This window comes from Centroberyx affinis, unplaced genomic scaffold (genome assembly GCF_046629955.1).
Source record: "Centroberyx affinis isolate AG114_WGS23_722 - 3 ecotype Tasmania unplaced genomic scaffold, CSIRO-AGI_Caff_v1 ptg002065l_1, whole genome shotgun sequence".
Lineage (NCBI taxonomy): Eukaryota > Metazoa > Chordata > Actinopteri > Beryciformes > Berycidae > Centroberyx > Centroberyx affinis.
In genome coordinates this window covers 244,508-270,851 of record NW_027280395.1, presented here as the reverse complement: position 1 = coordinate 270,851, position 26,344 = coordinate 244,508, and the positions used below count along the sequence as shown (strand labels likewise).

The window sequence follows — 26,344 nt, the reverse complement described above, 5'->3', positions numbered from 1 at the left end:
GTGTGTGTGTGTGTGTGTGTAGTAGCGGAGTTGAAGGACCTAGACGTCTCTTTGTGCCTCTCATTTTCTCTGTGTCTCTCCATTGTAAAGGAATGTGTGTCATCCCTACATAATTTCTTACACACACACACACACACACACACACACACACACAGGGTCTCAAGGGAACATTCTAGGGCACCAGATTCTGTTGAAGTGAGCTGGTAAAGTGAGTGTCGGTGTTCTAACAGAAAATGGGACACACACACGCACACGCACACACACACACGCAGGTAGCAACAACCCGAAACCAAAGTCATTTCATGAAATACACTGCATCGTTGTACCTGGTGAGGAATTGCTTTTTGGTTCATTTCTGGGAAATGTAGCTGAGTTCTATTTTGGTCGATAGGCTGTACTGAGATTAAAAGCTGTTGTGATTTATGACCTCAACATTTGGTACTGTGTGTTTGTGTGTGTGGGGTCAAGAGAGAGTGTGTGCATGTGTGTGTCCAATATAGTAAAACAGGCAGTTAGGAGACAAGAACTAGTATTACTGCCAGGACAGGTACCAGGATAAGAAATTAACTTGCCCCTTGATCTGATTCTTACAGGTATTTTGTTCCTTTTTGGGGGCAATTTTACTGAACTGTGAAATAATACATTTGCGCTGCATATTGGCAAATAAACGTTCAAACCTTTTACGATATTGGTGGTTTTATTTTTTGTTGACGCAGTGGGTTTGTGTGGGGCATTTTCTTCTACTGCAAGGCTGCAGGGTGCCAACTCTTTGTACTGCTGAAGCTGCATGCTCAGTTATATTCTGATCAAAATCTGCTCCATTTTTCACACACTGGAAGGAATCGCCCGGTCATAAGGTCCCACAAATCACCCACGGTGGCCCACGGGGGACAGCAGTCACATTCACACATGAATATTACTCCTAATTATCAGGCAATTTATGAATTTTCAAGGCCATTTTTGCTCCGAGTCTGTTAATCTCTGACCCATGGCACCAACATCACCATGAGCCTGCAGCTATTAAATTATAGCAGGATCAAGTTCAAGTTTGTTTATTTATATAACCCTTTATCACATGCTTGTCTCAAAGCACTTTACAGAGAATGCGCCTAACTAGATCTAACTGATGAACAATCAACCATAGAACAGAATGATATAGGACGAACATCAGGAAGAGCACAAAGCAGATTTTAGCAAGACATAACAGCCTACCTGTTCTACATAGCCTAACCTGCCCTGCCTTAGACCCTCAATGCATACAAGGAAAAACTTTCAAGAAAACCTTGTTAGGAAAAGAAAATGGAAGAAACATTGACAAGAACATGGGAAAAAGAACAAAAGAGAAAAAACAGATCGAGAGAGATGGAGCCACGGTCAGCGTCAATATCAGCAGAAACAAGGGCAGGACTCGCTGCTGTTTGAATCTTTATTAGTTTCCTATTAGAATTAGACCACTGTCTTTATGATTGACAGCTATTGTGGAGGACTACAAGTACCTGGGAGTGTACATTGACAATAAACTGAACTGGGCTAAGAACACTGAAGCCCTCTACAAGAAGAGCCAGAGCCGTCTCTACTTTTTGAGGAGGCTGAGGTCCTTCAAAATCTGCCGGACAATGCTGAGGATGTTTTATGAGTCTGTGGTGGCCAGTGCTCTCCTGTTTGCTGTTGTGTGCTGCCGGGGCAGCAGGTTGAGGGTAGCAACAGACTCAACAAACTGATCCGCAAGGCCAGTGACGTTGTGGGGGTGGAGCTGGACTCTCTGGTGGCAGTGTCACAGAGGAGGATGCTGTCCAAGTTACATGGCATCTTGGACAATGTCTCCCACCCGCTCCATGACATGCTGGTCAAGCACAGGAGCACATTCAGTGCAAGACTCATTCCACCGAGATGCACCACTTTTCAAACTTTTCAACTCCTCCCTCAGAGTGTCAGACAATCTGAGTCAATAGACTGGCTCTTGGACTTATTTCACCCCTGTCAGCAGTTTTATAACCCCATAATTTAGAATTTATATTTTACTGTTACTTTTACTTTACCTGTGCAATACTGATTCCGGTAATAATTTTGTGCAATAATTCAACTGTGCAATAATTATTTAATTATTTGTACTGTTGTATATAGGCTATTGTAGTATGATGCACATATTTGTACATATTTCTTATTTCTCTTATTTCTATATTATTATTGTTATATATTGTAGTATAATGCACATATTTTACATATTTCTTATTTTCTTATAATTTCTCTATGCCTTTATATATTTCTCTTCTAGAATGTGAGCAGCTGCAACATAACCTAATTTCCCCTCGGGGATCAGTAAAGTATTTCTGATTCTGATTGTGATTCTGATTCCCTCTGTCTGTATTCCAGAGGAGATTTTCCAGTCCCACGTCGCTCACTGGTGGTCTCCAGACGGCGCCCGGCTGGCGTACGCCACCATCAACGACACCATGGTGCCCAAGATGGAGCTGCCCATGTTCACTGGCATCCCCTACCCAACGGGGAAGGAGTACCACTACCCCAAGGTAGGCAGTTTTCTCCTCAACACTACTGTCTGGTACATACTGGTGGAGTGGTAGTATCATAATTAACAAATGAGGAGGTTTTTTCCACAATGAGAAAACCAAAAATTAGAAAAAAATGACTCTTAACAAATAATTGCTAGCACTTTTAGAAAGAGGTTTTATATTTTTTCAACTCCAAAATAACACTTTTAATGACGGGATGCTGTGCATTTCATAGATTTTTTTGTTGTTTTCTTTTGGGTTTCTTTTGTGGATATAGAGTGTTTTGATTTTATAGTTCACTAAACACAATTAAGTCTGTCTGCTTTCGTTCCTGCTCCCTCTCTTTCTCTCCCCCCCCCCCCCCCCCCCCACCTCCAGGCCGGTGAGGAGAACCCAGTCATCACTCTGTACGTTGTAAACCTCAACGGTCCGCTTCACACCATCGAGATGAGGAGACCAGAGGATCCCAGGATAGGGTGGGGAGCGCAAACCGTCAACCAGTCAATCCTAAAGCTTTCTCATTTCTTATATATTGCATGTATCTCTATATGTTTGCTTATTTCATACATCATAGATCTCTCATATTATATACATATTTTTTTTACTCATTTTCTACTACCATCATTTTGCATAGGCCCTATGTGTGCATATACTATAAATTCTTCTAATTTTCATATTTTTTCAGTCATATATTTTTACTTAATATGTTCCAGTGTTTTGTTCCATTATGCTTAATAGCCCCCATTTGCTCTATTTTTATTTATATCCTATTTTTTTTCTTTGTTGTGTCTCATTATCTGCTGCTGCAACGACCCAATTTCCCTACAGGGGCTCATTAAAGTTTCATCCAATCTAATTCTAACCTAATCTGCAATTAGCAAATCGAAACATTTTGACACTTTTTCAGTCATTATGTTCAGTCAAATATTCTCGTCTCGCCCACTGATGCCGCTGATGCTGAACCACAGATGATGCTATATAAAGAAAGTTTGCTGTTGTTATTCATTAGTTTCTCTGTGTTTTCCAGTGAGTACTATGTCACCATGGTGAAATGGGCCACCACCACCAAACTGGCCATCAACTGGCTGAACAGAGCCCAGAATATCTCCATGCTCACGCTGTGTGAGGCCACGACCGGAGTCTGCACGAAGGTACGCCTCAGTTATGTGTGTTTATGTTATATATATACTATATGTAATAGACACCCAGCGATGCTTTTCTGCACCGACTGAACCCTTGTCAACTGCTCTTTACAGAAACATGAGGACGAAAGTGAAGGATGGCTGCACAGGCAGGTAGGAGGACAATCATGGTGATGCACATGCAAAAATAACATGTTTACTATCAATCAATCAATCAATCAATCAATCAATCAATCAATCAATCAATCAATCATTTGTTTATATAGCATATTTCATACACAGAATGCAGTGCAGTGCTTCACATATTATAAGCAGCAAAACATTGAGTTAAGTAAGACCACAGGCATGAAAATTGCCACTGATGACTACACAAAATAAAACCAAAAACCAACCAACATGGTGGGTAAAAAGAGATGAATAAGTCAAAATAAACAATAGAAAATTGCAGCAAATGATTACACTAATTGAAGGCCAACAAATAGATAAAAGAGATATGTAAATTGAAATAAGAACCCAGGAGCAGGAAAGAAGAGAGATCCTACTTAAAGGCAAAGTTAAAAAGATGGGTTTTAAGTTGTCTTTTAAAAGTAGGAAGTGTGGCACTCACATAGCAAATGATGAAGTAACAGCTGGATAAACCCTCCTAAACCGACCTTTTTATTTGTGGAATAAAGTTAACCACCTTTTAAGGCTGACATGAGTCTTTATATTATATAGTCTTGTATACAGTCATAGTATACGTCATAGTAAATAGTATCAAACTGATATAAGTTATATGAGGATATGGTCTTTTATGGGGCAAAAGCATGCATTAGTGTTTTTCTGAAAGAAAAGCATCTAATTTATTGTTTATATTGGTGGTTGTTTGCCTCATGATGATCAACTGGAGCTCCTTGTTTAGCTTTTTATTTCGTTGTACATCACTGATTATTGCTCAGTATTACATGGTTATGAGATTTTTAGAAAAAGCACATAATGATGTAGCCTTTTGTGGTTAGTTACTAATGAGCAAGTGTTATTTTGGGACTTTTAGTTTGTTTTTTCCACTGTATTGGCCTACTGACTTTGTCTCTCGTCTCATCAACTGACTTTGATTGCATGGTAAATGATGTGTTTTGTTATGCTGTTTTTTTAACCCTGTCTGCACACCAGATTTTCCAGGTAAACAAATAATAGAACTGAACTGAGTGTTTGTCTGTGACTCCAGAATGAGAAGCCTCTGTTCTCCAAAGACGGGCTGAAGCTGTTCTTCACCAGAGCGATCCCTCAAGGAGGCCGGGGCAAGTTCTTCCACATCTCCATGTCCATCTCCCAGGTACACTAATATGTTTCGCATTAGCTAACAGAGATAACAGCCAGTACTAAAAATGATAAATGAGGTAGGCTTAGGTGAGGCATTTTTCACTTTGTTACTGAGAGAACAGAGAGGTCGTGCTGAAAGAAGTAAGGCATGCAAGTTTCATTTCAAAAAGCTCTACATCCATGTTGGAGTAAAACATTTTTATCTCATGTTCATTGCTCAATATTTACAAAAGGCAAATGATGATGTCCTCTGAAATTTAATTAGCTTTTATGAAAAGGTATTAAAATAGCCAATAACTTTAATAATCTTCAATAGTGTGTTTACTTTCATGCCAGCAATGACTATAAGAATAGGTGTCATATTTTTCATTTAGTGGATAATCTTGTTTTGCAATGAAACTTTCCAATTACTCTTTGCAACACTTTCCACTGTATTAGCCTATGTTAATTTTACTTAGTTATTTCAGAACATCACTTTTGCACTGTTATTTTCTGTTGTTACACCCTTAATAAAGTAAAGTTTCCATATTCTTTCTGTATCTCTTCCTCCCTAAACCCACAGCCCAACACCAGCACAGACACGCTGCAGTCCATCACATCTGGAGACTGGGATGTCACCCAAGTCCTGGCCTACAATGAGGACAGCCAGCTGATGTGAGCGCCCCAAAACCACCCCATCCCCATGCACACACACACACATAGACACACACACCACCCAACCACCCTAACCACCAGCGCCCCTCACCCACAGCGAGACAGCAGTAGTTTATTTTGTTGCATTTTTGTATTTGTTTTGTTTTGGTCACACTGCCCAATTACAAGTGATCCAGGGCTTGTAAACAAAAGTTACATGACTCACAAGCAGCTTGTTTATTGGACAGAGTTTTAACAACCTGTCATCCTGCCAGGTTAGAGATTTTGGCAGTAGAGTGTGTCGAAAATAAATCTGATTCCAGTCCCTGTAACTTTATCTAAGCATGATGGACTTGTCTGCCCTCCTTGCCATAATTTACCTTCTCTGGTCTTTATACCAGTTAAGAACACATGAAGAAATAGCTGGAAATGAGCATCAGTCCAAACTGCAGTGTGCCTTTGGTTCATTTTGTTATGTTATGCACATGAGTCACTTCTGGCTTTCAGATGTCAACCTCCGTCTCCTTATAGCCATAAAACCTTGTGTTTTGGGTTGTTTTCCTGTAGCTGGTTCGGCTTATTCTCACACCTAACAAACAGCAACACATTTCACTTGGAAAAGATTACATTTTCAGCCGTCTGTGTGGTTATTTGGTGCCACCCGAGTTCGAATTACATTGTTCTCTGCCCAAACAAACCAAACTAAAGGAGAAAATGCTCCAGAGTTCCAATAAACTGCTCCAAATATGCTTGGTGTGAATGCGCTCTGTCTCTCTGTTGCACACATGAGGAGTGTGACTCATCCTCATCAATGAGGATGAGTCACACTGAAGTCACATGCTGTAGCGAGTGTCCGTTTACCAGGGTAACACACACACACACTTATACAAACACAAACGCCCCTCGTTCCCAATCTTGAAATCGCTTCAACTATACTCTACTCTCCCACCCAAAACCTCTTCCCCAAGGAGGTAAGATTTGGCCTACTTCTATTCTAAGAGGATTCCACCTCTCTCTTTCTCCATCATTCATTTATGAAACATCCATTCTAGTGAGTGGATGGTGCAGAGTTTGTACGTATGCTGAGTGAACACAGCTCTGCCAAAGTCTGCTTCACTTCATACTGTAGCACAATTAAGACCAAGCCTGTGTGCCTTCATGATGTGCAACCATGCATTAATGTGTGTGCTATGGGTTACCTCCAATCTGCTGTCATCGTGTTATAATTGCATTCTTGTTATTGGTGTTAACACAGATACTTCGTGAGCACCGAGGATGATCCGAAGCGAAGGCATCTGTACAGGTAATAAGTGTTCAACTGTTGTTTTGGAAGTGGAACATGCAGTACAGTTTACTCATCCGGATGGAAGGATCTGTAAAAGCTGAGCGTTCTCTTCCTGTTTCCGTAGCGCGGACACGGTCGGTCCGTTCAACCGCCGCTGCCTGTCATGTGACTTCTCCGACGGCTGCGGCTACGTCACCGGCTCCTTCAGCTACAACATGAGCTACTTCCTGCTCGACTGCCAAGGTAGCCGACGCCGCCTGTTTCTCTTGTGTTCAGCTAAACTGTATCTTTGTCTCTCTCTTTACCCGTTCTCTCCTCCAACAAACATCTGACTTCAGCTCCTCAGTTCATCAGTTTTAGAATATCAACATAGTGTCAGATGATCTGTGATTTCAGTCAGACGTAAAGCTTGACATCGTAAATATTTAATCACAGATCCAACAACTTTCTGTAAATCACACTTGAGCCTTTCCTTGGTGATCCATCACTGACCTCAGATCAAAATGGCCCTGACGCTGACCCTCAGTATCGACACCGCACATCACCACAGTGTTCACTGAAAGTCAGCGGCCCTGTACCTCATACATTTTTAATCCCGCTCTCTCCTCACAGCCCGCTCACACACATTTATCCGACGAGGCTATGATATCATTACCACTCCGAGAGCAGGAGAGAGAAAAAGAGGGAGAAAACGAGGGAGAAAAAGAGCGAGAGAGCAAACGGCTGGCGTAGTTCACACAGTACACACCCACAATGTTCCTGCGCCGTGTTCCCAATTTGCTAAGTGCATCAATCACTTCATTTGCTGTCCCTCCTCCTGCAGCTGAGGTTTTAGGACTGGGCTTCAGGGACTGTGTCTCTATTTGTGGCCTAGGTCTGGAAAAGCTATTTCAGCTATTGCATTACATTAATCAAATAAGCAAAGAATCGCCTCTTTCTCTGACAGAGCAAAGATCTGGGATGTGTCTTTTGTGCTCCCCCCCGCCCCCCCCCCCTATTCCCTGTAGTTACTGCCGGGTTTTAGTGCACAGAGAGACTTTGTTCATTTTAGGATGCATCCAAACTTTGCTAATGTCAAAAACAAAAACTAAATATAGTTGTGCTTCTAAAAAAAGTTGAACGGAGAGGTTGAAAACAAGCAGAAAACTTCTCATTCATTGACATCTTTGAAATGAAAGCCATACCTAATGGAACAGCGCCACCACATGCCATGGACACATATGAAACTACATCTTTAGTAGCCTGGTGATATGATAAAAAAACCATGTTAACACGTCTTCTTGTCATTGTCATTGTGTCTCTTTAGGCCCTGACGTCCCGTTTGTAGCAGTATACAACACACAGGACAGAGAGAGTGAGTATTTCTACTGACTAATTCAAAGTCGTGCTTCTTCAAGACTATGAATCACATTAAAATACATAAAATGACCTCATCAAAAGGGGACAGATGCATTCGATTGATGGCCCAGGACATAATGACCACCTGTGTGCTGAGTCACTGTTTGTCTACAAGCCAAGTCTAGGCTGATGGCAGTAATTACATTACTTGACTGGATGGATGTCCTCATGAAATTATGACCTACCCACTGGCAATATGAGCATACTGTAATTTGATTACTGTGTGTGTGTGTGTGTGTGTGTGTGTGTATGCGCCAATCAGTGTCATCTATCACCGATATCACCAACAGCGACATAAAAACAGTCTGTAAGACCAGCAATTAAATTTTATTTTCATTGCTCATTGTATGTGTTTGTGTACTGTTTAGTAATGTTTTAGTAGACTAGTTCTTCACTTAAAGGCGGTAAAGTACTCCAGATTTTCCCCTACCATTGAATAGGAGGGGGATGGATGGGTCACCTTGATTTAAAGAGCTGCTAACACTAAAGGATTTCCATTAGTCTGGGTTTAAGTGGAGAGTTTTAATTTTGCATGATGGTTTAAATTGTGTTTCAGAGGCTTTCCCACTCTGGCAAGGACACAATTCCTTGGGGAAACACTGAATCACTTACATTTTTGGCATGAAAATGGTCAAATATGGATAGCTTTGCTTATTTTATTTTTTAACTTCTCTCTCAGCTACTGATGCAGTGGCAAGGAACATGAGCTTAAAGTCAAGTGGCAAAATGTCACTAGATGTTGTATAGCCCCCTATAGCCTGACCATGACTCAAGATTATTTTTGTGACAAAAACAGGGGTGTACATTTCTTTTAAATTTATTAAAAATGAGTTTACATTAGTTCTATTCTTGTCTTTTGCGGGGCCTTCTGGCTGGCCCGAGGCAGTCGCCTACCGTTGCCTAATGATGAGACCGCCCCTGGCTTTGTACCCAACTGAGACCACACACAGCAGTGAGAGAGACAAGGTCATTTCAAAATCTGTCTAGGCATACACACACACACACACACACACACACACACACACACACACACACAGATTTCCGCTCCAGCCTCTGTTCTTGCTCTCCTTCCTTTCAGAAGCTTTAATTGAAGTTTTACTCCACAAGGCTGTCAGGCTTTATCTTAGTTTGTCAGTACTGGAGACCTTGGCAGGCTTCTAGTGTTGATTTCCCTCCTCTCTGCTGCCTCTTGACCATGTCTGCCAAACAAACTTCCCAACATACAATGTTTGCTATTATATATCCCGCTTGACCTAGGAGTCATGGCAACCATGGATGTTTAATTAGTTTCACACAAACGAACTCAACAGCTGTTGAGTTCTCCTTTCATAACAAGCTTTCCATGCATCAAGTTTGCCTCAGAAAATCCTGTTCACAGTATCAACTGCAGTTGACAACTGCAGTTTTTGGATTTGTTAGAGTTCATGATGAATGTTTGGAAGGACGACAGATTCTGATTCTATTGAGCTACTTTCTAGCATGCACTTCTATGCGCAACTCTCCAAACCTATTCCTAAACCTCCTAATTTGAAGTTATAGTTAAAAGTTAAATTCAAGAATTATCACAATCAATTTCACATTCAATTTCAAGCCACTGCATTCAATATCTTAATTGTGTCTTACAAATTAATCAGTCAATCAAAAAAATAAATCAAATTAATTTTTTGAATTCAACCGGTTAATATGAGCATGACAAATTCAAATTTGTGCAATTCAAATACAATCTCTGCTGGCACTAATCTCTTTCCATACTTTCAGCACAACCTTGATTTGCGATTGAGAGCTAATTTACCCCACTGCATTAGAGCCAAAGATGTTGCACAAGCATTGCCTTTCTCTTCTTCTCTCTATATCCCATCATGCATCTCTCTCACTCTTATTCCAGTCCTAACAGGACGAATCTCAGAATAGTGAATTACAAACTGAACACTAACCAGACGATTGAGTGGTTGATGGTTTGATTTCTACTGTGATTGCAGAAGTGCTTGAGCTGGAGGCCAATGAGAACCTGAAGCTGATCCTGGACTCCATGCAGATGCCCAGGGTGGAGTACAAGGAGATCAACATCGAAGACTATAGTATGTTCCTGTCTGATTACCAGAGTCACACTCACTTTACTCAACTCAACTCAACTCAACTCAACTCAACTCAACTTTATTTATATAGCACTTTACACACAACACAGTTGATCCAAAGTGCTTTACAACACACACAGAGGAAAATAAAAACAAAAGAAGGAAACAAACACAATAAGAGAGGAGAAAAAATCAGAGTGATGATAAATAATAATGATAATAATAATAGTAAAGGCACATGGTCACACAGAGGCCAAAGTGACAACACAGACCTACAGAGACTTCAGGAGAAATACCTGAGCTAGTTAAGTTAGGAACAGTTAAAAGCTAGTGAGTAGAAGTGTGTTTTAAGATGACTCTTGAAGATTTCAATAGTGGGGGAGAATCGGATGGTGGGAGGAAGAGAATTCCAAAGCTGCTCTCTTGCTGCTGCATTTTGAAGTAGTTGAAGACGGGATAAACAAGACTGAGTGATACCAAAATATAACGAGTTGCAATAATCAAGGCGGGATGATATGAAGGCATGGATGACTTTCTCCAGGTCAGAAGTACAGAGAATTGATCTGAGTTTGGAGATGATGCGGAGCTGCATGAAGCTTAATTTTACTACCTGAGTGATTTGTTTGTCAAACTGTCAATCCTGAGTCAAATACGACTCCAAGATTTTTTGCATGTGGTTTAACAGAGGGGGCCAATGGGCCAAGATGAGGAGAAATAATGTTGGACAAATGCTGTGGTCCAAATAAGATAACTTTAGTTTTATACTCATTGAGCTGAAGAAAGTTTGCAGCCATCCAGGATTTGAAGTCATGAAGACAGTTAGTTTGGTGTAGTTATTAGGCTCTAGGGGGAGGTAGATCTGTGTATCATCTGCATAACCGTGAAAAGAAATGTTGTGTTTTTGAATAATAGTAGCAAATAGATGGAATGGAAGAATGATGTCCAAGTACAGTAAATGTACAGGAATTGGTCTCATTGAGACTGACAACTTACAGATGTAAACAGCTGATACTAAAACACACAGTACAAGAACAACAGGACACACACTCACATACAATACAAAGGGATAATACTGTACAAGACTATAATTTTATATTATAATATAATTTGGAAACACATAATTTTGGCTGCTTCTACTTCACTCCTCGATACCTATAAATCTTAACATCTTAGAAGTGATTTTCACACAACTCCTGTAATCCTTTTCTTTTATGCAAATGTCATACAACTTGATACAACTTGGTGAAAAATGGTGACTACAAATCTATAAGACAGATGATGTGTTATAGTGTGTGTTGAGTGAATGAGGGTTAACAGGTGGGTGTTGGGAAGTGTATTCATTGTGTTTTGTATAACAGTTGTTCTGTCATGTTGTTGTTGTTGTTGTTGTCTTGTAGCGTTGACGATGCAGATCCTCAAACCTGCCGGCTTTACGGACACAGCGCACTACCCACTGCTCCTGCTTGTGTATGTATCAGCACATGCTCTCTCAACATGCTCTCTCACACACATTTGTACACACACACACACACACACACACACACACACAATGTTGTGTCTCTTGACTCTTGTCCACACTTCACTCGTACACAAGTTATGTGAGGACATGTTGGTCCTCATCAACGAAGATAATCACTTTCCCAGGCAGAGCTTTAATCAGGCATATTAATCTAACACAGAGACACGCAGCTTTGTCCTCCGCTGTAGCAGTATAATAATTACACTGCAAATGAGAAATTTTATACCCTCCTCTCCGCCCCCTCTTTCATTAGCATTCCTCTCCTCCTGCCTTAGACTATCTCTTACTCTGCAGCACAAATCTAGGAAGAGGAATTTTAGAATCTGGCCTTTTTTACATTGTCTATACATTTTATAAAAAGCCAAACCTAAATTCCTTTTAGATTTTATCTCATTCTATGAAGGTGATTTCAGCTGCTTATCTGTAAACACTTTGCCACGTTAGCCTTTTGGGTTTAAGCAAACAAGAGTATTGCTAGTCTCGCCCTCCTGACCCTCAGTTGGTCAAGTTCACGCCCCAACACTTGTCACTCATCTTGATGAGCTGTCAGCCTTAAACTGGCATCTAGCCTGAGGCTGAGGCAACCAGCATCCATAAAGCCACCTCAGGGGATGAAATGGCAGATGGCAAACGCAGCCCAATGTCCAATTTTATTAAAAAAAAACGATGTTCACTGTGTTTTTGGACTGGGCTTGTCTGTGGCACGTTTAGCTTTATTTTCACCTCTTACTGCTTTCCTCTAAGCCAAAAGCAAATGGTGTACACCCCAAAACGCACTGCAACATCATTGAAAAGCCTATTTCAGGCAAACGGGACGATTTACAGGATGTACACACAGGGACACAGACACAGACTGACAATGCACACTTTTCCTATTTATTTCTTGTTATTCTAATGTGAAAAAGGTTGCTTTATATGTATCACCATGGTGTTCTGTGGTGCTCTGTGCAGTGACGGCACCCCCGGTGGCCAGATGGTGTCGGAGCGGTTTCACATGGACTGGGCCACGGTGCTGGTGAGCAGCTTCGGGGCCATCGTGGTGCGTTTCGACGGGCGAGGCAGCGGCTTCCAGGGCACCAACCTCCTGCACAGGATCCAGAAGAAACTGGGTGTGTTCGAGGAGCGGGATCAGATGGAGGCGCTCAGGTAGACGGGGCGGGACGCTCTCATGTTGTCTTATTGAAATTCATATAAACGCCAGATTAAATATAATGCCAGAATTCACTGTTGAACCCTCTGAATTTCACCAAAACATGTATGATGGAAGGTGCTTTCTTGCTAAATCTGATGACATAGCCCCTCTCACCTAGCCTTGGCTTTATAGACACTCACCCAAGGTTACCAGCACAAAGGATTGTATTGGCTTATGAACCATAGACTTATTATAAACACCTTGTATATATCATCTTGTATATGTCAACATTCATGAAAAGTACAGCTGCTATTGTGAGATGTTGTATACAAAGTTAAAATGGAAATGTTCTTCCTAACCATAACCAATGTTCATTCTTTGCAGTATTATCTCAAAAGAGCCCTATGTTGACAAAACCAGAATTGGAGCTTTTGGAAAGGTGAGAATATATTTTTTTATGCTGAGAGTAAAGACAGATTTTCACAATGAAAATGTAGGAGTGAGGAACAGTACAAGTTTGCACTTTTTCTTATGATGAACCCAGATAGAGTTATTTGGTTTTCATTTAGGTTTAGACTCTAGTTTCTGTTGTAACTGTTCTGCAGTGTGGCCATTAGAGACAGTGACTATCCCTTACACTTTATTTCAGACAAAATAAATGTTTTGATGGTATTAGGTGGTATTTTTGCGTGTGAATTTGGTAGTTTGAACTCCTTTTTTAAAGTAACTTTAGTTAACAAAACATAACTGAGGGTAGCTTTACTGTAGTTGAGGTTCTTCCAGTGTGAAGTAACTGGTAGCTTCTTAAACTGTAGCTTCCCCAACATTGCGTAACATATGGGCAGCATTCAGTAGCTTAATTACAGTAACTTCTAGAGCAGAGTTTCCCCGGGTTTTTATCAAGCCAGGGGTGAAGAGGCTGCTGAAACCCCATTTAAACCATGTGACATTAAAGCTCTTCATTGAAGTCGATACAAAGGAGCCTCTTGACAGTGAGGCTGCAGTTCCTCAGCGACATTAATATGAATGTGTTGTGTGTCTCAGGTGTATGGAGGCTACGTGACCAGCCTGTTGCTCAGCGCTGAGGAATCCCCAGTAAAATGCGGAGCTGTCCTCTCTCCCATCACCGACTTTGAATTATACGGTAAAGTGTGTGTGTGTGTGTGCAATGTCATTTTAATGTCTGTTTAATCACATGTAAAAAAGCTAGTCTCTGCTGCATGGTAATAAGCAAAGAATCCCAACTTTGCATAATCATTCAGGCAGCAAACAGGGTTGTCAGAAGGCAATCAGAAGCAAAATAGAAGGAAAAAGACAGAGAGGGAGAGAGGGGGGGGGCACAGCTGTGTGTTTGTGTGTATATGTAAGACCCAGTCAATCTAACACCTTCTACATGAAAAAAAAAACAGCTTGTGCCTCTGTAGTGATGAGCCATTTCAGTGACAGTGTTCTATATATATATGTGAGGGAGGGATATGTGAAAATATGGTCGAGACAGATAGATGAGCTAGGGCGCCTTATTAGTGCGATGGAGCAGACACACCTCCAACTCAAACATAACGGTGCAAGACAAACACTATGTCAATGTTAACTACACCAGCCTCACCTCAGGAAATAAATCTGTGCGTGTGTGTGTATAAGAGAGAGAGAAACAGATGGAGAGCGAGAGACTGTGCGTTTCTTAGCTGTAGGCGCACTGAGTCAGGAAAGTGTAAATGAAGTGGTGAGACTGATTTCCCATCTATTTGATTTCTCTCACTTTGCCAGCGGGAGTGAGAGACTCACCATGACACTGTAGAAGTTTGGAATTGCAAATGAAGATTGTCCGCAACAGTTTCTAGACAAAGGAATATGTAGATTTGATGAATATATTTGAATATAGAAAAGAACCAACAACCCGGGAAAGAGCCTTACTGTGTACTTTATCAAAATGGCCAAAGAGCCAGGCTGTCGGAAATCATTTACCGCAGCAATGAAACGGCGTTATCAGTCCGGTTATTGACAAATGGTGATATAAAGTTAATGTTTATGTCAATGCAAAGTATTCATTTAAATCTTTTCCCTCCAGCCTCGGCATTTTCAGAGAGATACCTTGGACTGCCCAAACCTGATCCAAGGGCATACACAGTAAGTTTTTATTACATTAGCTATCATTCAACTTCCAATCATCGTAATTATTCCAGAGTCAAACTTATCTAATGTGTTGCTGTGTTGTAATTACTTCTCAGATGGCAAATTTAGCACACAGAGCATCTCAGTTTATGGACAAGAAGTTTCTCATTGTTCATCCAACAGCTGATGGTAAGACAACACTTCTTAACAGTTACAAAATATACAATTTCTTTGTGCTTTCATGACGAGGACGCCTGTATTTGATATTTTGGCATGTATCTTGCTCTATTCTCCCAGAAAAGGTCCATTTCCAGCATACGGCAAAATTCATTGCTCAGCTTATCAATGAAAAGGCAAACTACACCTTACAGGTAAGTGGTTTTGCCTTCACCCCACTGTAATTACATGTGCTGGACACCCATTTTCTGTGCTTAGCTTTCTTTTTATGGTTCAGTGCTTTTCCAACCTTTGGGAGCTCTTTGATCCCAGCAGGATCCCCCAGCAGCCGGAGGATTAGCCCTCACAATGCCTTCATTCCACATAATGAGATTATGAGACCTTCTTAGGCATCCTGCATTAACACCATGACTAATCCAATTAAGATACAATGAACTGCGCCTGAACATTCATTGTAGCTTATTACTGACCACTAGATTACTTCACACACACACTTTTGCACATGTGAATATACACATGCATAGAGTGTACAGACCACACACACACACCCTCCTTCTCTTTGGCTATGTTTACATGCACAGGGAGTTCCATTGTAGGCCTAAACCGGTTTTGGGTTGATGCATGTAAACATATATAACTCAGTTAGAAAAACCCGGAAAAACTCATGACAAATGACAACTCCTACTAAGACATCTGAAAAATAAAAAATGAATCACAATATTAACTCCATTTCATTCTGCTGTAGTAATCACAAATGAGACGGCTTGCCCATCACAATTTCAAAAGCTCTCCACCCAAATTGTATTATTTGCACTTTGTAATGACATTTTTAAATTCTAGCAAGTCAGTGCCATTGCTAGAAAGATGAGATTTGTGGCTCAGAAATAAGCAGAAATCTGCACAGTCATACTTTGTTGTCACTGAACTTTTATTTATTACATCATATCGTGGTTTTATCCAATCGTGAACCCCATATTGTGTATCGAATTGTATCAGATAAGAGATTGAGATAAGTGTATCGTCCCATCCCATAGTTGCTGGACATTTTCTCTCCTTTTCCGTGTCTCAGATCTACCCGGACGAAGGCCACTTCATCCACAGCGAGGCGACACGGCAGCACCTCAGCCAGTCCCTGGTCAACTTCTTCGAGGAATGCTTCAGGCTACCAGACAAAGTGTTTGAGGAGAGACTGGAGGAGGAGACCGAAGACGAGGGTTAGCCGGCCTGGCTCGGTCTCGTCCAGCCCTCCAGCCTCCCCCGCCCTCCCCTCCCCCATCCACCCTCCACCCTTCCACCCCACCCCTCTGTCCCCCGTGCCCAAGCACAACTCCGGCCTCCAGTTGTCCACACAATATGCAACCTCCTCTGTTCTTGTTTCGGTTTCCCCCCACTGTGTCAGCATGCTGAACCTCAGACTGCCTTTTCCAGCAGCTCCACCGCTCCACTCCTCCGTCCGTCCGTCCGTCCGTCCGCTCTCTCCCTCCCACTCCCCACTCTCTCTCTCCACCCCTCAGTTCGAATCGATATTCCCCTCCGGAGAGAGACAACAAAGCCTGGTGACCTGACATGACGCTTTGGAATAACGTTGAAGGGCGACGGATTCAACGGGAAAGCAGTCGCCTTTTCGGCCGGATTGGACCCGGCTCCTCAAAAGCAGAGGAGAGAGAGAGAGAGCATCGACTCTCGCACAAACTTTCAGTCTGTGAGGAGAAGGAAAACTTTATAGCACAAACTTTTGGGGTTGTATATTAATGAAAAACAGACGCGTGGTGCATAAAACTGGTTGACGTACCCAGTGTTTAAAAAAAAGGGGGGTCCGGGATGGTGCGGAACAGGAAATGTTACTATTTTTAAAGTTGTGAAGAACTTTTCATGTTGGACCGTGGTGGTGTCTCTTGTTCTTACAGTATGTAAAATAGCACACAAAAAAACATTCACTTGGCTATTACAGATATATTTTCTTTTGGTATTCATGTTTGCCCTGATGTTGGTATCATCTTGTAGCCTCATTTATGTATTTCAGTGATGTTGACAAAAATTTTCCACCTGACAAAACGTTTGGAAGAGAAAGAAAAGATGTCACAGGTTTCTTATTGTTCTCCACGCTCTTTCTGAGACAGTTTTATTGTGAGCCATCCTTTTGTTTTTTGCTTCGGTTTTATTAACTGTCTTTTGGAAAATGGAAGCATAAACTTGTTTTAGTCACTGTGCCTTACTTTGGGAGAAAGACGTCCTGCTCCGGGACTCTCCATATATATGAAAACACAACACGGCTCATATCAAATAAATAGGTAGTTGACTGGAATGAAACACGAGTTAAAGCATAAGTTTTCAGCAGCTAGCTTTTGATTCTAAAATTGTGAAGACTTTTTAAAATTTCATAGAATGAGTGAATGACCATTCTCTGGAAATATGCCCTCTCAGCTACGGCTCCTACCGCTGTATAACCAATGACATTGTAACACCAAGCCAAAATGTACAGTATCTGCATGCATCATTGTCTATAAGATATTCATGAATGGTAAGTAAAGAAAATTTATATCCACAGAGTACAGAAACTGCAGTATTTATGTTATTGTAAATGCTGTGTCACTTACCCTTGGCTCACATCAGTGCACCCCTTATAGTACATAAGGATATGAGCAAGGAGCCATTAGGATCAGTGTTATACCCCCAGAAATACTACATTTGTATATAAGGAAAAAAATGGTGTTAGCTTCACAGTCTAATGAAGTAATGCAAATGTGTCATACAAAATGTTGAATTCTTGAGGCACAAGTTGAATTTTTCATTTACCTTTTTTTTTTTTTCGTTCTCCTTTTATTTGGATGCTCATTTGTGTTATGTTTCAGTGCATGTTAAGAGGTTATTTGCGACTCGGCGCTATCTCCGATAGCTCAGTTTCCACATGGTAATTTTGACATCTTGAATGTTCCTTACTGGATTGCATAATTTACATTTCCAGTAGTATTGTGATTGAGATCCCAGTCTCGTCAAGCTTGATGTGTAAATGTTACTCAAATATCATTTTATTCTAAAAAATATTATCTGAGTGTTATTTGTGCATAAAGCATTTTGGAAGTTACATTTGACTATTCATTTCTGTTCTCCTGTTGCGGTCCTTGAATTGAGTTGAAAGTGGACTTTATAAATGCCAATGGCAACACTGGACTTTCTTGCCAGCGGCCTTTTTCAAGATGCTCTTGACTTTGTTATCCAAAGCATAGATGGAGACTAATGGCAGATTGTGGCATGAAGGTAAATGTTAGAATAAAAAAAAAAAAAAGATATTTTTCATCGTTCAACTTTTTGACTGATTTGTTTTGTTGTACTTGTGGTGAAAATGGAAGACATTCCACTGTTTAATGTTCATTATTGCTCATTTTATTTGATTCCTGAAATCTGTGGCAAGACCAATGCAGACCATAAAAGTGCTTTTTTTTTTTTCAAATCAAACCAAGCAAAATGTTTTAAAATGTCACTATGTGCACTGTCACTCAGTTTAGGAACACAGCTGTAGTACCAGCCACAGCATCCACAAAGCGTGCTTCTTCCTTTTCACATTTTTTCAAAAGCGTGCACTGCATCAGGGTCTTAAAACGGTCATGCTCCATGCATAATTCTGTCATATTTTCAGATGCAGGGGGTGAAGGAGAAGGCATCAAATGCAAAATCAAACACGTCTGATTATCTGTAAACATTCATACGTCGTTACATAATTAAAAGAGCCAATCAGCTACTGAAATGGAATGGCAATCTACAAACACACATCAGAAATAGTATATTTGTTCGAAGTCAGACTTGATCCCGGTGTAAACAGGACTGTAGTTGTATATCAGTGCTTTCTGCTCCCTCTCCTCGCTGTCAAACCTGTGAAAGCTCTTTCTGGCTGTAGGGTGAGAAAACGATGCCAGATTTAGAGATCACAAAGCTTGATCACCCAACCACTGACTGAGATTAAAATCAAAATGATGCTACGCTCAAACCTTCACTGACGAAGAATTCGGCCATATAGAAGGTGGTCTTGACTGCGGATGGAGAGTGTGGGATGTAGGGCCTCGTCCATTCAAACGCATTTTTCTCTGGGTGCCACTGGGTTCCATAAACTGGAAAGTTGTAGGCTGCCAAAAGGTCAAGAGAGAGGAAGCACTGTAAATGGAGCTCATGTTTAACTGTTCCCTGGTATTTCGTTATAAACTTTCACCAGTCATCAAGTGAGGCTGTGTTGTACCTTCCACCGTTGACACAAACTCTACTTTTCCATCCGTATTTGTGGAAAGGACTTTGTAAAACTTCTTCAGTTCTTCATTGCCGTTGTAACTCTAAAACGACATAAGAGCAACATAACCAGATTGAGGTTTGTTTCAGCGGACACAGAATTGAATCACAACCCTCTTTCCCCCATTCTACTGCACTCTAGATGCTCTGAAAATGATCTTGTCTTGTTAAAAAAAAACATATTTCTCTCTCTATTATTTCTCTACCAGCCATTTCTCTATCATACAGTATATAAGCATTTTAGAGTCACAGGAATATTCGTAACATCTATTCTATCAGTGCTGTGGCTCTGACAAGACACTCTTTACTACTTCTTGTTGGTAATGAATGAAAACCTTTATTGCCTCGAGGGAGATTTGATTTGCAAATAATGAGCACATAAAATAAAAGACACGTTAAGCACATCAACATTACACAGCGGCTTCATAAATAGTAAATGGTAATAATAAAAGTGTCCAAGGTTAAAGTGCAGGTGCGAATATCGGTGTGAATAGCCCATTTGGCTGCCGTCCCATTTATTAAGGAGTTGAATGAGGTAGTGGATCTAATGTTGGTGACTGAGGCCTATTCAGCTGTTGCACTCATTACAAACCACTCAGGATAAGAGCATCGGCTAAATGGGTAAAAGGTAAATGTGCATTAAAAGCTTTTGCTGTAGTGAATGATGCACCTCCATTGTCAGACTCCACCTGTGAGAGTTTTCTGTCAGTGGCTCAGAAGCCAGAGCTGCCATCAGGTCAGCTGGGAAGCCTTTGAACAGCCTGCTCTCTTTGGTTTCTGGAAATGAGCCAAAACAGTATGTTCATAAATAATTTTTTTTTTTTTTACAGAGATAGAATAGTAGATCAGGGACAACTGTCATTTTGGAAAATGAGATCTATTTAACTTGAGATGTATTTTGTAGCCTAAGTATCTCCTTATCTGTGTATTTATGTGATGGCATTATCATTATCAAAAGATATTTCCAACAGTCTATCAAAGTTAGGTCCAGGTTAGGGTTAGGTAACTAAAACTTTGGTTAAGGTTAGGGTAAGGTTTTAGTCCTAGTTAAATGTTGTGATGCACCAGACCCTCTGGCCAGCAAACAAAAACAAAAGTTAGTCCAAAAGTTAGATGACAACAACAGAGTGTCGGCCTGCAGCAAAAACACATCAACAGCAACTGCAAATAGGACTATGCACCTTAAGGCTGGGGACACATTAGATGATTAATGGGGACAATTAGCACCATATTTCTCCATCCTGACAGTCGGGAGGGGAAACAGCGAGTGGACGCTTGGTCGGTCAAGATTATCTGGTAGTGTGAGGAGTTTACAGATGCAGTCTTATAGACTGATTTGAGCCCCGATCAAGTTTACAGTGAGGTGAGGTGGAGGAGTTATATTAACAAAGTTATTTTAAAGATTAATGATAATAATGTGTGGATAATAATTTGGGAACTCCTGCCTTACAATCAATGTAACTTATGTTTTTTCTGATGAAGCCTTCTCACCTCCAGCTCTACTGAAAAGTGTACAGCCCAAGTTGACCAGGTCTCTCCAGGTTTGTCTTTACCCAAATTCTTAGTGTTTTTTGTTTTGTTTTTTCACCAATGTGTACGTAAATACATACCGATTCACAATGGATCATGCAAGGTCCTGTGAGATTAGAGGGCCTGATGTCAGCGATGAATCAGGAGTCAACAGGATCATCTCAATTACATTAAGTGTGTGATACTCTGTCCTTGCCTAATCATCTTTGTTGAGCAGATTTACAACAAAGAGACCAAAAAAATTGGTGAAATCCATCGTTATGCGTGTGATGAAATGTGTTTTCAAAATCAGTTATCAGTCTTCTAGAGCAGTGATTCTCAACCTTTTTCATATCAAGGACCCTAATTTAGTCCACATCAGGGCCACAGACCTCCATTTGATGAGGTTTTGTCTCTCAGACCCAAATCTGAGAATATATTTATTGTTAGATATGATTTTGTCCAGAATTCCATGACTATCTGTATTGTAGGTAGAGAGATAACAGTGAAACTATGATCAAAACAGTCATTCTTCTACATTCTCTAATTGTGTTAATTTCTTGTAAATGAAATAATGCTGAAGTTTAACAATTCATCAATTTGCTGGGGACCCCCTGGAACCCCCTCAAGGACCCCTGGTGGTCCCCGGACCCCACGTTGAGAACCACTGTTCTAGAGTATCTCCAGCCTAAGATGGTAGCCTTCTAGATTGAGGTTATTTGGTCCTCCCATATCGTCCCTTTGTACAATGTTTTGTTGTGCCACAAGCAGATGTTACTGACTTTGCTCTACAGCAGCAGTAATCACAGGTCCAGTTAAATAAGATCATGCCATACCATTAGTAAAGATCAGAGGCAACGCCACCCCGCTGGTGTTGGAATATGAGAGAAGCAGCTTCCCACTGGTCAAGTAGGTCAGCTGCTCAAATCCAAGACAGGTGCCCCACACAGGAAAGAAGTCGCCTCTCAAGTTGGCCTGAAACAGCACACACATGAGGCCATACATGCAACACAATCACATAGCAAAACAGTAGAGCGTGTTTAGCATACGGTTTCACACTTGTACCTCAATAGCAAGTTCATAAAAGACTCTTGCAGCTCTCTCATAACCAGATGAGATGATGCTGGCTCCTCCGCCTGGGAAAAGTATCCTGTGGAGGAAAGGTAAAAGACATAGGAACTACCAAAGTACACTTTCTCTCTCTACTGAGACACAGTCACCATTGACAAAGTTCATATCCAAAATATATTTTGAAAAGATATATCACTCAGTGTCTCTAAAATACTGAGATTCCAGTCTGTAAAAATGTTAGTATTTGGTCAATCACTAACTTAAATTGCATACTATCATTTAAAAATTACCTAAATCTGTTTCAATGTTGTCCTATCAATCACTTTAAAGGAAAAACCCACCCTCCGGCACTCTTACACTGTTAGATCATCAATTTGTGATGTTCAGTGCAGTGATGCAGTATATATATATGTATATATATATATATATATTTTTTTTTTTTTTTTTTTTTTTTTTTTATTTTACTTTCCGTCAACCTGCCTCGTCTACTTCAGTCAGTGATTTCCTACATTTCCCCTTAGGCTACTCAAAACGCAACCACTCTTGTGGCTGCATTGCATTCTGGTCTATTGAGTCCACTGTGGGTGGAGAAATTGGTCTCTCTGCCTCTTCTACAATGGATTTCCCTCCCTGTATGACTGTTGAACTTTGGTGCAAAATGGCAGGTAAAGAAAGAAGACCTCGCTCTTTGATTCTGAGGGACTGACACCAAAACTTGACATTTATTTTGTTTTAGTTTTTCTGCTATCAAATTCTAGTGTAGCTGTGCTGGAATCATCTCAACATGATGTCAAGTTGCTTATGTTTGGCCAGTCATCTGTGGGAATAAGAAAAATACAGCCAAACACAGTGTTACAAAGTGTTTTAGGGTGGATGTGTTTTTTTGTTTTTTTTTTCCAAATGCTGGATATCTCATTTTGGAACTAATCTCCTCAAATACAATGGCTCTGACTGCTAATTGGTTACCATAGTAACATGTTTACCCATTAATGGAGCTGAAGAGAGTTTTGTATTCCTCCACTGTCTGGTTAATCCTGTAGAAATGAAAAATGGAGCTTATCAAACGGTTAGGGAGATAACATGGGTGTGTAATACAGAAATGTACAATGTTACATTATTTAGCATTATCCCTTGGAGGATTGACAATTACGTGAAGGTAAATATATGCATAATGTGACGGTTATATGAGTTATAGGCTCACATGACAGGTACAACTCTTGCTCCTGCTGATTCCAGGAACTTGACATAGGAGGCAGCGATGTAAGAAGTCATATTTGGCTGAGGCGAATATACTTTTTGGGCCAATACACCTCGAGGGACAAAGTGCACAGTTAGTTAGTACAACTAACAGTCTTTCGGCCTGTTGTCATGCCGACTTCTTTAGGTAAGTGCATTTCCCACTACCCAAAAGTAGGCTAATATCATATTAATATTCCGATTATAACGTAGTGTTTGTTAATCAATAGTGAGTTTACAACATAGTTCATGGTATTTTTGTCCCTACAGTTTTGCTGTGATATTTGCCTACAACTTAACGTTAGGCTAGCACCAAAAAATGTTATACGATTAGCATTAAGTTGGTTTTTTTTTCATAAATGTAACTTCTGTAGCTGACCTTACCAATTACCGGCGCGTCATTCCTCTTTGGCGACGAATAACAAGGGACAGATGAGAGGATTATGTAAAATAGTAAGACAAACATTTCTGTACCGTTCAAGTTCGCCGGCTGCCTACTTTCTGCTTGTGTCAAAACAACAAGCTTCAACAAGAATAAAACTTCCGGTCCCGACCCTTCAGAATAAAAGCCTAATTTCTACAGCAGTCAAATATTGACTACAAAAACTTCATTTTGCAGTAATAATCATAATCATAACCATAATAATAATAAATAAATGCAATGCAACTATACAATCTGTACAATACTTGTCTATGGTAATAACTGTTCTAATAATTTATGAAAGTTCCCCTCTCTACATTTGAAGAAATTCCACTTCCGGTCCCCACCCTTCAGAATAAAAGCCTCATTTCTACCAATCTACAGCAGCCAAATATTGACTACAAAAACGTCATTTTTCACGATAATAATAATAACAATAATAATAATAATACCTTTCATCATACTCATAATCATAACAATTAAGCAACAAAATGAAACTATACAATATGTACAATATTGTGTCTATGGCTAAAAACTGTTGTAATTATTTTGATGAAAGTTCCCTTCTACATTTAAATGGAGAAATGCTACTTTTACACAGGCTACATAGATTAAACATTGCACAAGTCACCTTCATTGCTACTGCACAAGATATACTGTATGTCAAAACACTCCTACAGACCTGCACTTTAACAACACACTAACATTTATGCCCAAGCAGTTATAGAAAAATCATGGCAGGCCTTCAAAATCAGCCAAACTCATAGGTGTTATTTACAGTGGGGACGCTGGGGACATGTCCCCACCACTTTTTGAAATGGCCAATTTTGTCCTCATCACTTTTTAAAAGCATAATTTGTTAAAAATGTTCTGAAAAATAGCTTGCACTAAGAAATGTTAACTAACGAATGAGAACGCTTTGAGAAAGGTTTATTTGCACAATAAGAAAACATATAATGCAATGTAAATATAGAAGAAACAAATGCGCATTGTCCAAAAAAAGTAACAGAAGCTAAAACAAAAAAAATCCCCCCTAGCCTACTGATTCTAAAATGACCCAAAAACGTGCATGCGCCGATCAGTAACTTTAACAAATACTTGACATGGTGTTGCAGCTGTGGATGTCATGCATATGGATGACTGTACTTGTGCGGTCGACGTTGTTGTGCGTTTTATGCTGAGTATTTTCATATTGTCGACTCTGTAGTAGCCTAGGCTATGCCCTTTTGATGCACCCTTATGCAATTTTTTTCTACACCATAATTATCTACTCTGACCTCATACCGATCCCCCCATTACATTCCCTAAAATCGCAGAAGACCGTTTAAAAAATGTTTTTTCATCTGAGCCCTTATGTCCCCACCACTTTTCAACACAAAGTGACGCCCTTGGCCATGATACGTGGAAGGTGTTGTGAAGCAATGTAAAGTATGTAAGTATTTTTTCATTATTGTCCTATAGCCAGTGTGGTTACATTGATTTTGTCCTGCTTGCCAGTCCCATCCCTGTTGTGAGCGATACTTCCCTTCTCCACAGCTTCAAAATGTTGCTTGTGCATCTTGGACCTAAAGCTTGTGATACAACAAGCAACATTTTGGAGAAGATGACAAGGCAATGTGTCGGTCAACAGGAATTGAAGTCAGACTTGCAGCATAATACCATAGCATTAGGAGCTGCCATGTAGACAATATGAGAGTGTTTATCCATCTACTTAGGCTGTGTAATCCTGCAATGTTGACCAAAATGTTACACAGTGTGCGTATCAAGGATATAAAAGTGCTGACACACCTGGCCGTTTTTTAGGGCAATGTAGGCTACACTCCCAAGTGTTGCCTTGCAAAAAGACATTCCTGTGTGATTAAATAAAACATTTAAAGGCAACTTATTGATCGAACTTGATCATCATATTTGCTGACATGTATTTTCCCTGGTCATCTCTGCCTGAACAGTTGAACCAAAACACAGAAACTTTCTCCCTGAACACTCTCTGTTCATTTCAGTGCTTTTACATCTCTGCTGTAGTTGTGAGGTTGGTAGTTGGTTTTATTGTGTCGTTGTTTCTGCATTGTTGATTTGTCATCCAATAACAAAACATCGATGGACTGGATTGAAGGACAAAGGGTCATCTATAGACCCATCAAGGTATGTGAGGATTGTTTATTGCAGTTAAATTGTAAAGATTTTGAGCTGTAATTAAATGTAGCATAAGAGGCTTTTGAGTGACATTATCGCATTTCCTTCAAAGGCATTGCTCAATGTACCGGTGTACAGAGACACTGTACAGCTCTGCTGGGAGTGGAAGTACTATGAAGTACAAGTAAGAACCACTTTTGTTTCAGGCCCGCACAAAATAAAACACCTGACAAATTCTGGTAAAGTGTCTCCTATGATTATATATGAGAACATTTGATGTTTTCTGTTGTCTTGTAGAAAAAAATGATGGTGCAGTTTTTGAGGCGTCAGCAACAAAAGCAGGTCCCATCTGAGCTGACAGCTGAGGACATGACTGACTGGCTGGTGGAGCAGGGCAAGACATCTCTCAGG

The 26,344-nt window shown here is 40.4% G+C and overlaps 2 protein-coding genes across 3 annotated transcripts in view; one reads left to right on the top strand and one right to left on the bottom strand.

Moving 5' to 3' along the window:
* Window positions 1–16,504, top strand: part of LOC139654245 (A-type potassium channel modulatory protein DPP6-like) — a 128,348-nt gene extending 111,844 nt beyond the window's left edge. For both annotated transcript variants that reach the window (XM_071531328.1, XM_071531329.1), the window contains 18 exons: window positions 2,374–2,528; window positions 2,889–2,986; window positions 3,538–3,661; window positions 3,767–3,805; window positions 4,860–4,967; window positions 5,517–5,608; window positions 6,843–6,890; window positions 6,997–7,115; window positions 8,179–8,226; window positions 10,250–10,348; window positions 11,743–11,812; window positions 12,816–13,010; window positions 13,381–13,435; window positions 14,041–14,140; window positions 15,065–15,123; window positions 15,225–15,297; window positions 15,406–15,479; window positions 16,355–16,504. In XM_071531328.1, coding sequence (XP_071387429.1) covers window positions 2,374–2,528; window positions 2,889–2,986; window positions 3,538–3,661; window positions 3,767–3,805; window positions 4,860–4,967; window positions 5,517–5,608; window positions 6,843–6,890; window positions 6,997–7,115; window positions 8,179–8,226; window positions 10,250–10,348; window positions 11,743–11,812; window positions 12,816–13,010; window positions 13,381–13,435; window positions 14,041–14,140; window positions 15,065–15,123; window positions 15,225–15,297; window positions 15,406–15,479; window positions 16,355–16,504 — 1,706 coding nt within the window. The remainder of the gene's footprint in view (window positions 1–2,373; window positions 2,529–2,888; window positions 2,987–3,537; window positions 3,662–3,766; window positions 3,806–4,859; window positions 4,968–5,516; window positions 5,609–6,842; window positions 6,891–6,996; window positions 7,116–8,178; window positions 8,227–10,249; window positions 10,349–11,742; window positions 11,813–12,815; window positions 13,011–13,380; window positions 13,436–14,040; window positions 14,141–15,064; window positions 15,124–15,224; window positions 15,298–15,405; window positions 15,480–16,354) is intronic.
* A 2,181-nt stretch (window positions 16,505–18,685) lies between these two features.
* Window positions 18,686–23,893, bottom strand: ggh (gamma-glutamyl hydrolase (conjugase, folylpolygammaglutamyl hydrolase)). Its single transcript, XM_071531333.1, has 9 exons — window positions 23,764–23,893; window positions 23,345–23,453; window positions 23,127–23,177; window positions 22,138–22,222; window positions 21,909–22,047; window positions 20,234–20,340; window positions 19,517–19,607; window positions 19,272–19,406; window positions 18,686–19,174 (listed from the first exon to the last, which is right to left on the bottom strand). Exons 1-9 carry the CDS (start codon window positions 23,843–23,845, stop codon window positions 19,056–19,058), a joined length of 918 nt encoding a protein of 305 aa, XP_071387434.1. The 5' UTR covers window positions 23,846–23,893; the 3' UTR covers window positions 18,686–19,055.
* Window positions 23,894–26,344: the final 2,451 nt, after the last annotated feature.

Excerpts from the sequence above, each read along its gene's own strand:
- ggh (XM_071531333.1), bottom strand. The coding sequence starts at position 23,845 with ATGTTTGTCTTACTATTTTACATAATCCTCTCATCTGTCCCTTGTTAT. Across the intron at positions 22,048-22,137 it reads TTTATGAACTTGCTATTGAG|GCCAACTTGAGAGGCGACTT; the intron begins GTACAAGTGTGA and ends GTGCTGTTTCAG. Across the intron at positions 19,175-19,271 it reads CGAATTCTTCGTCAGTGAAG|CCAGAAAGAGCTTTCACAGG; the intron begins GTTTGAGCGTAG and ends CTCACCCTACAG.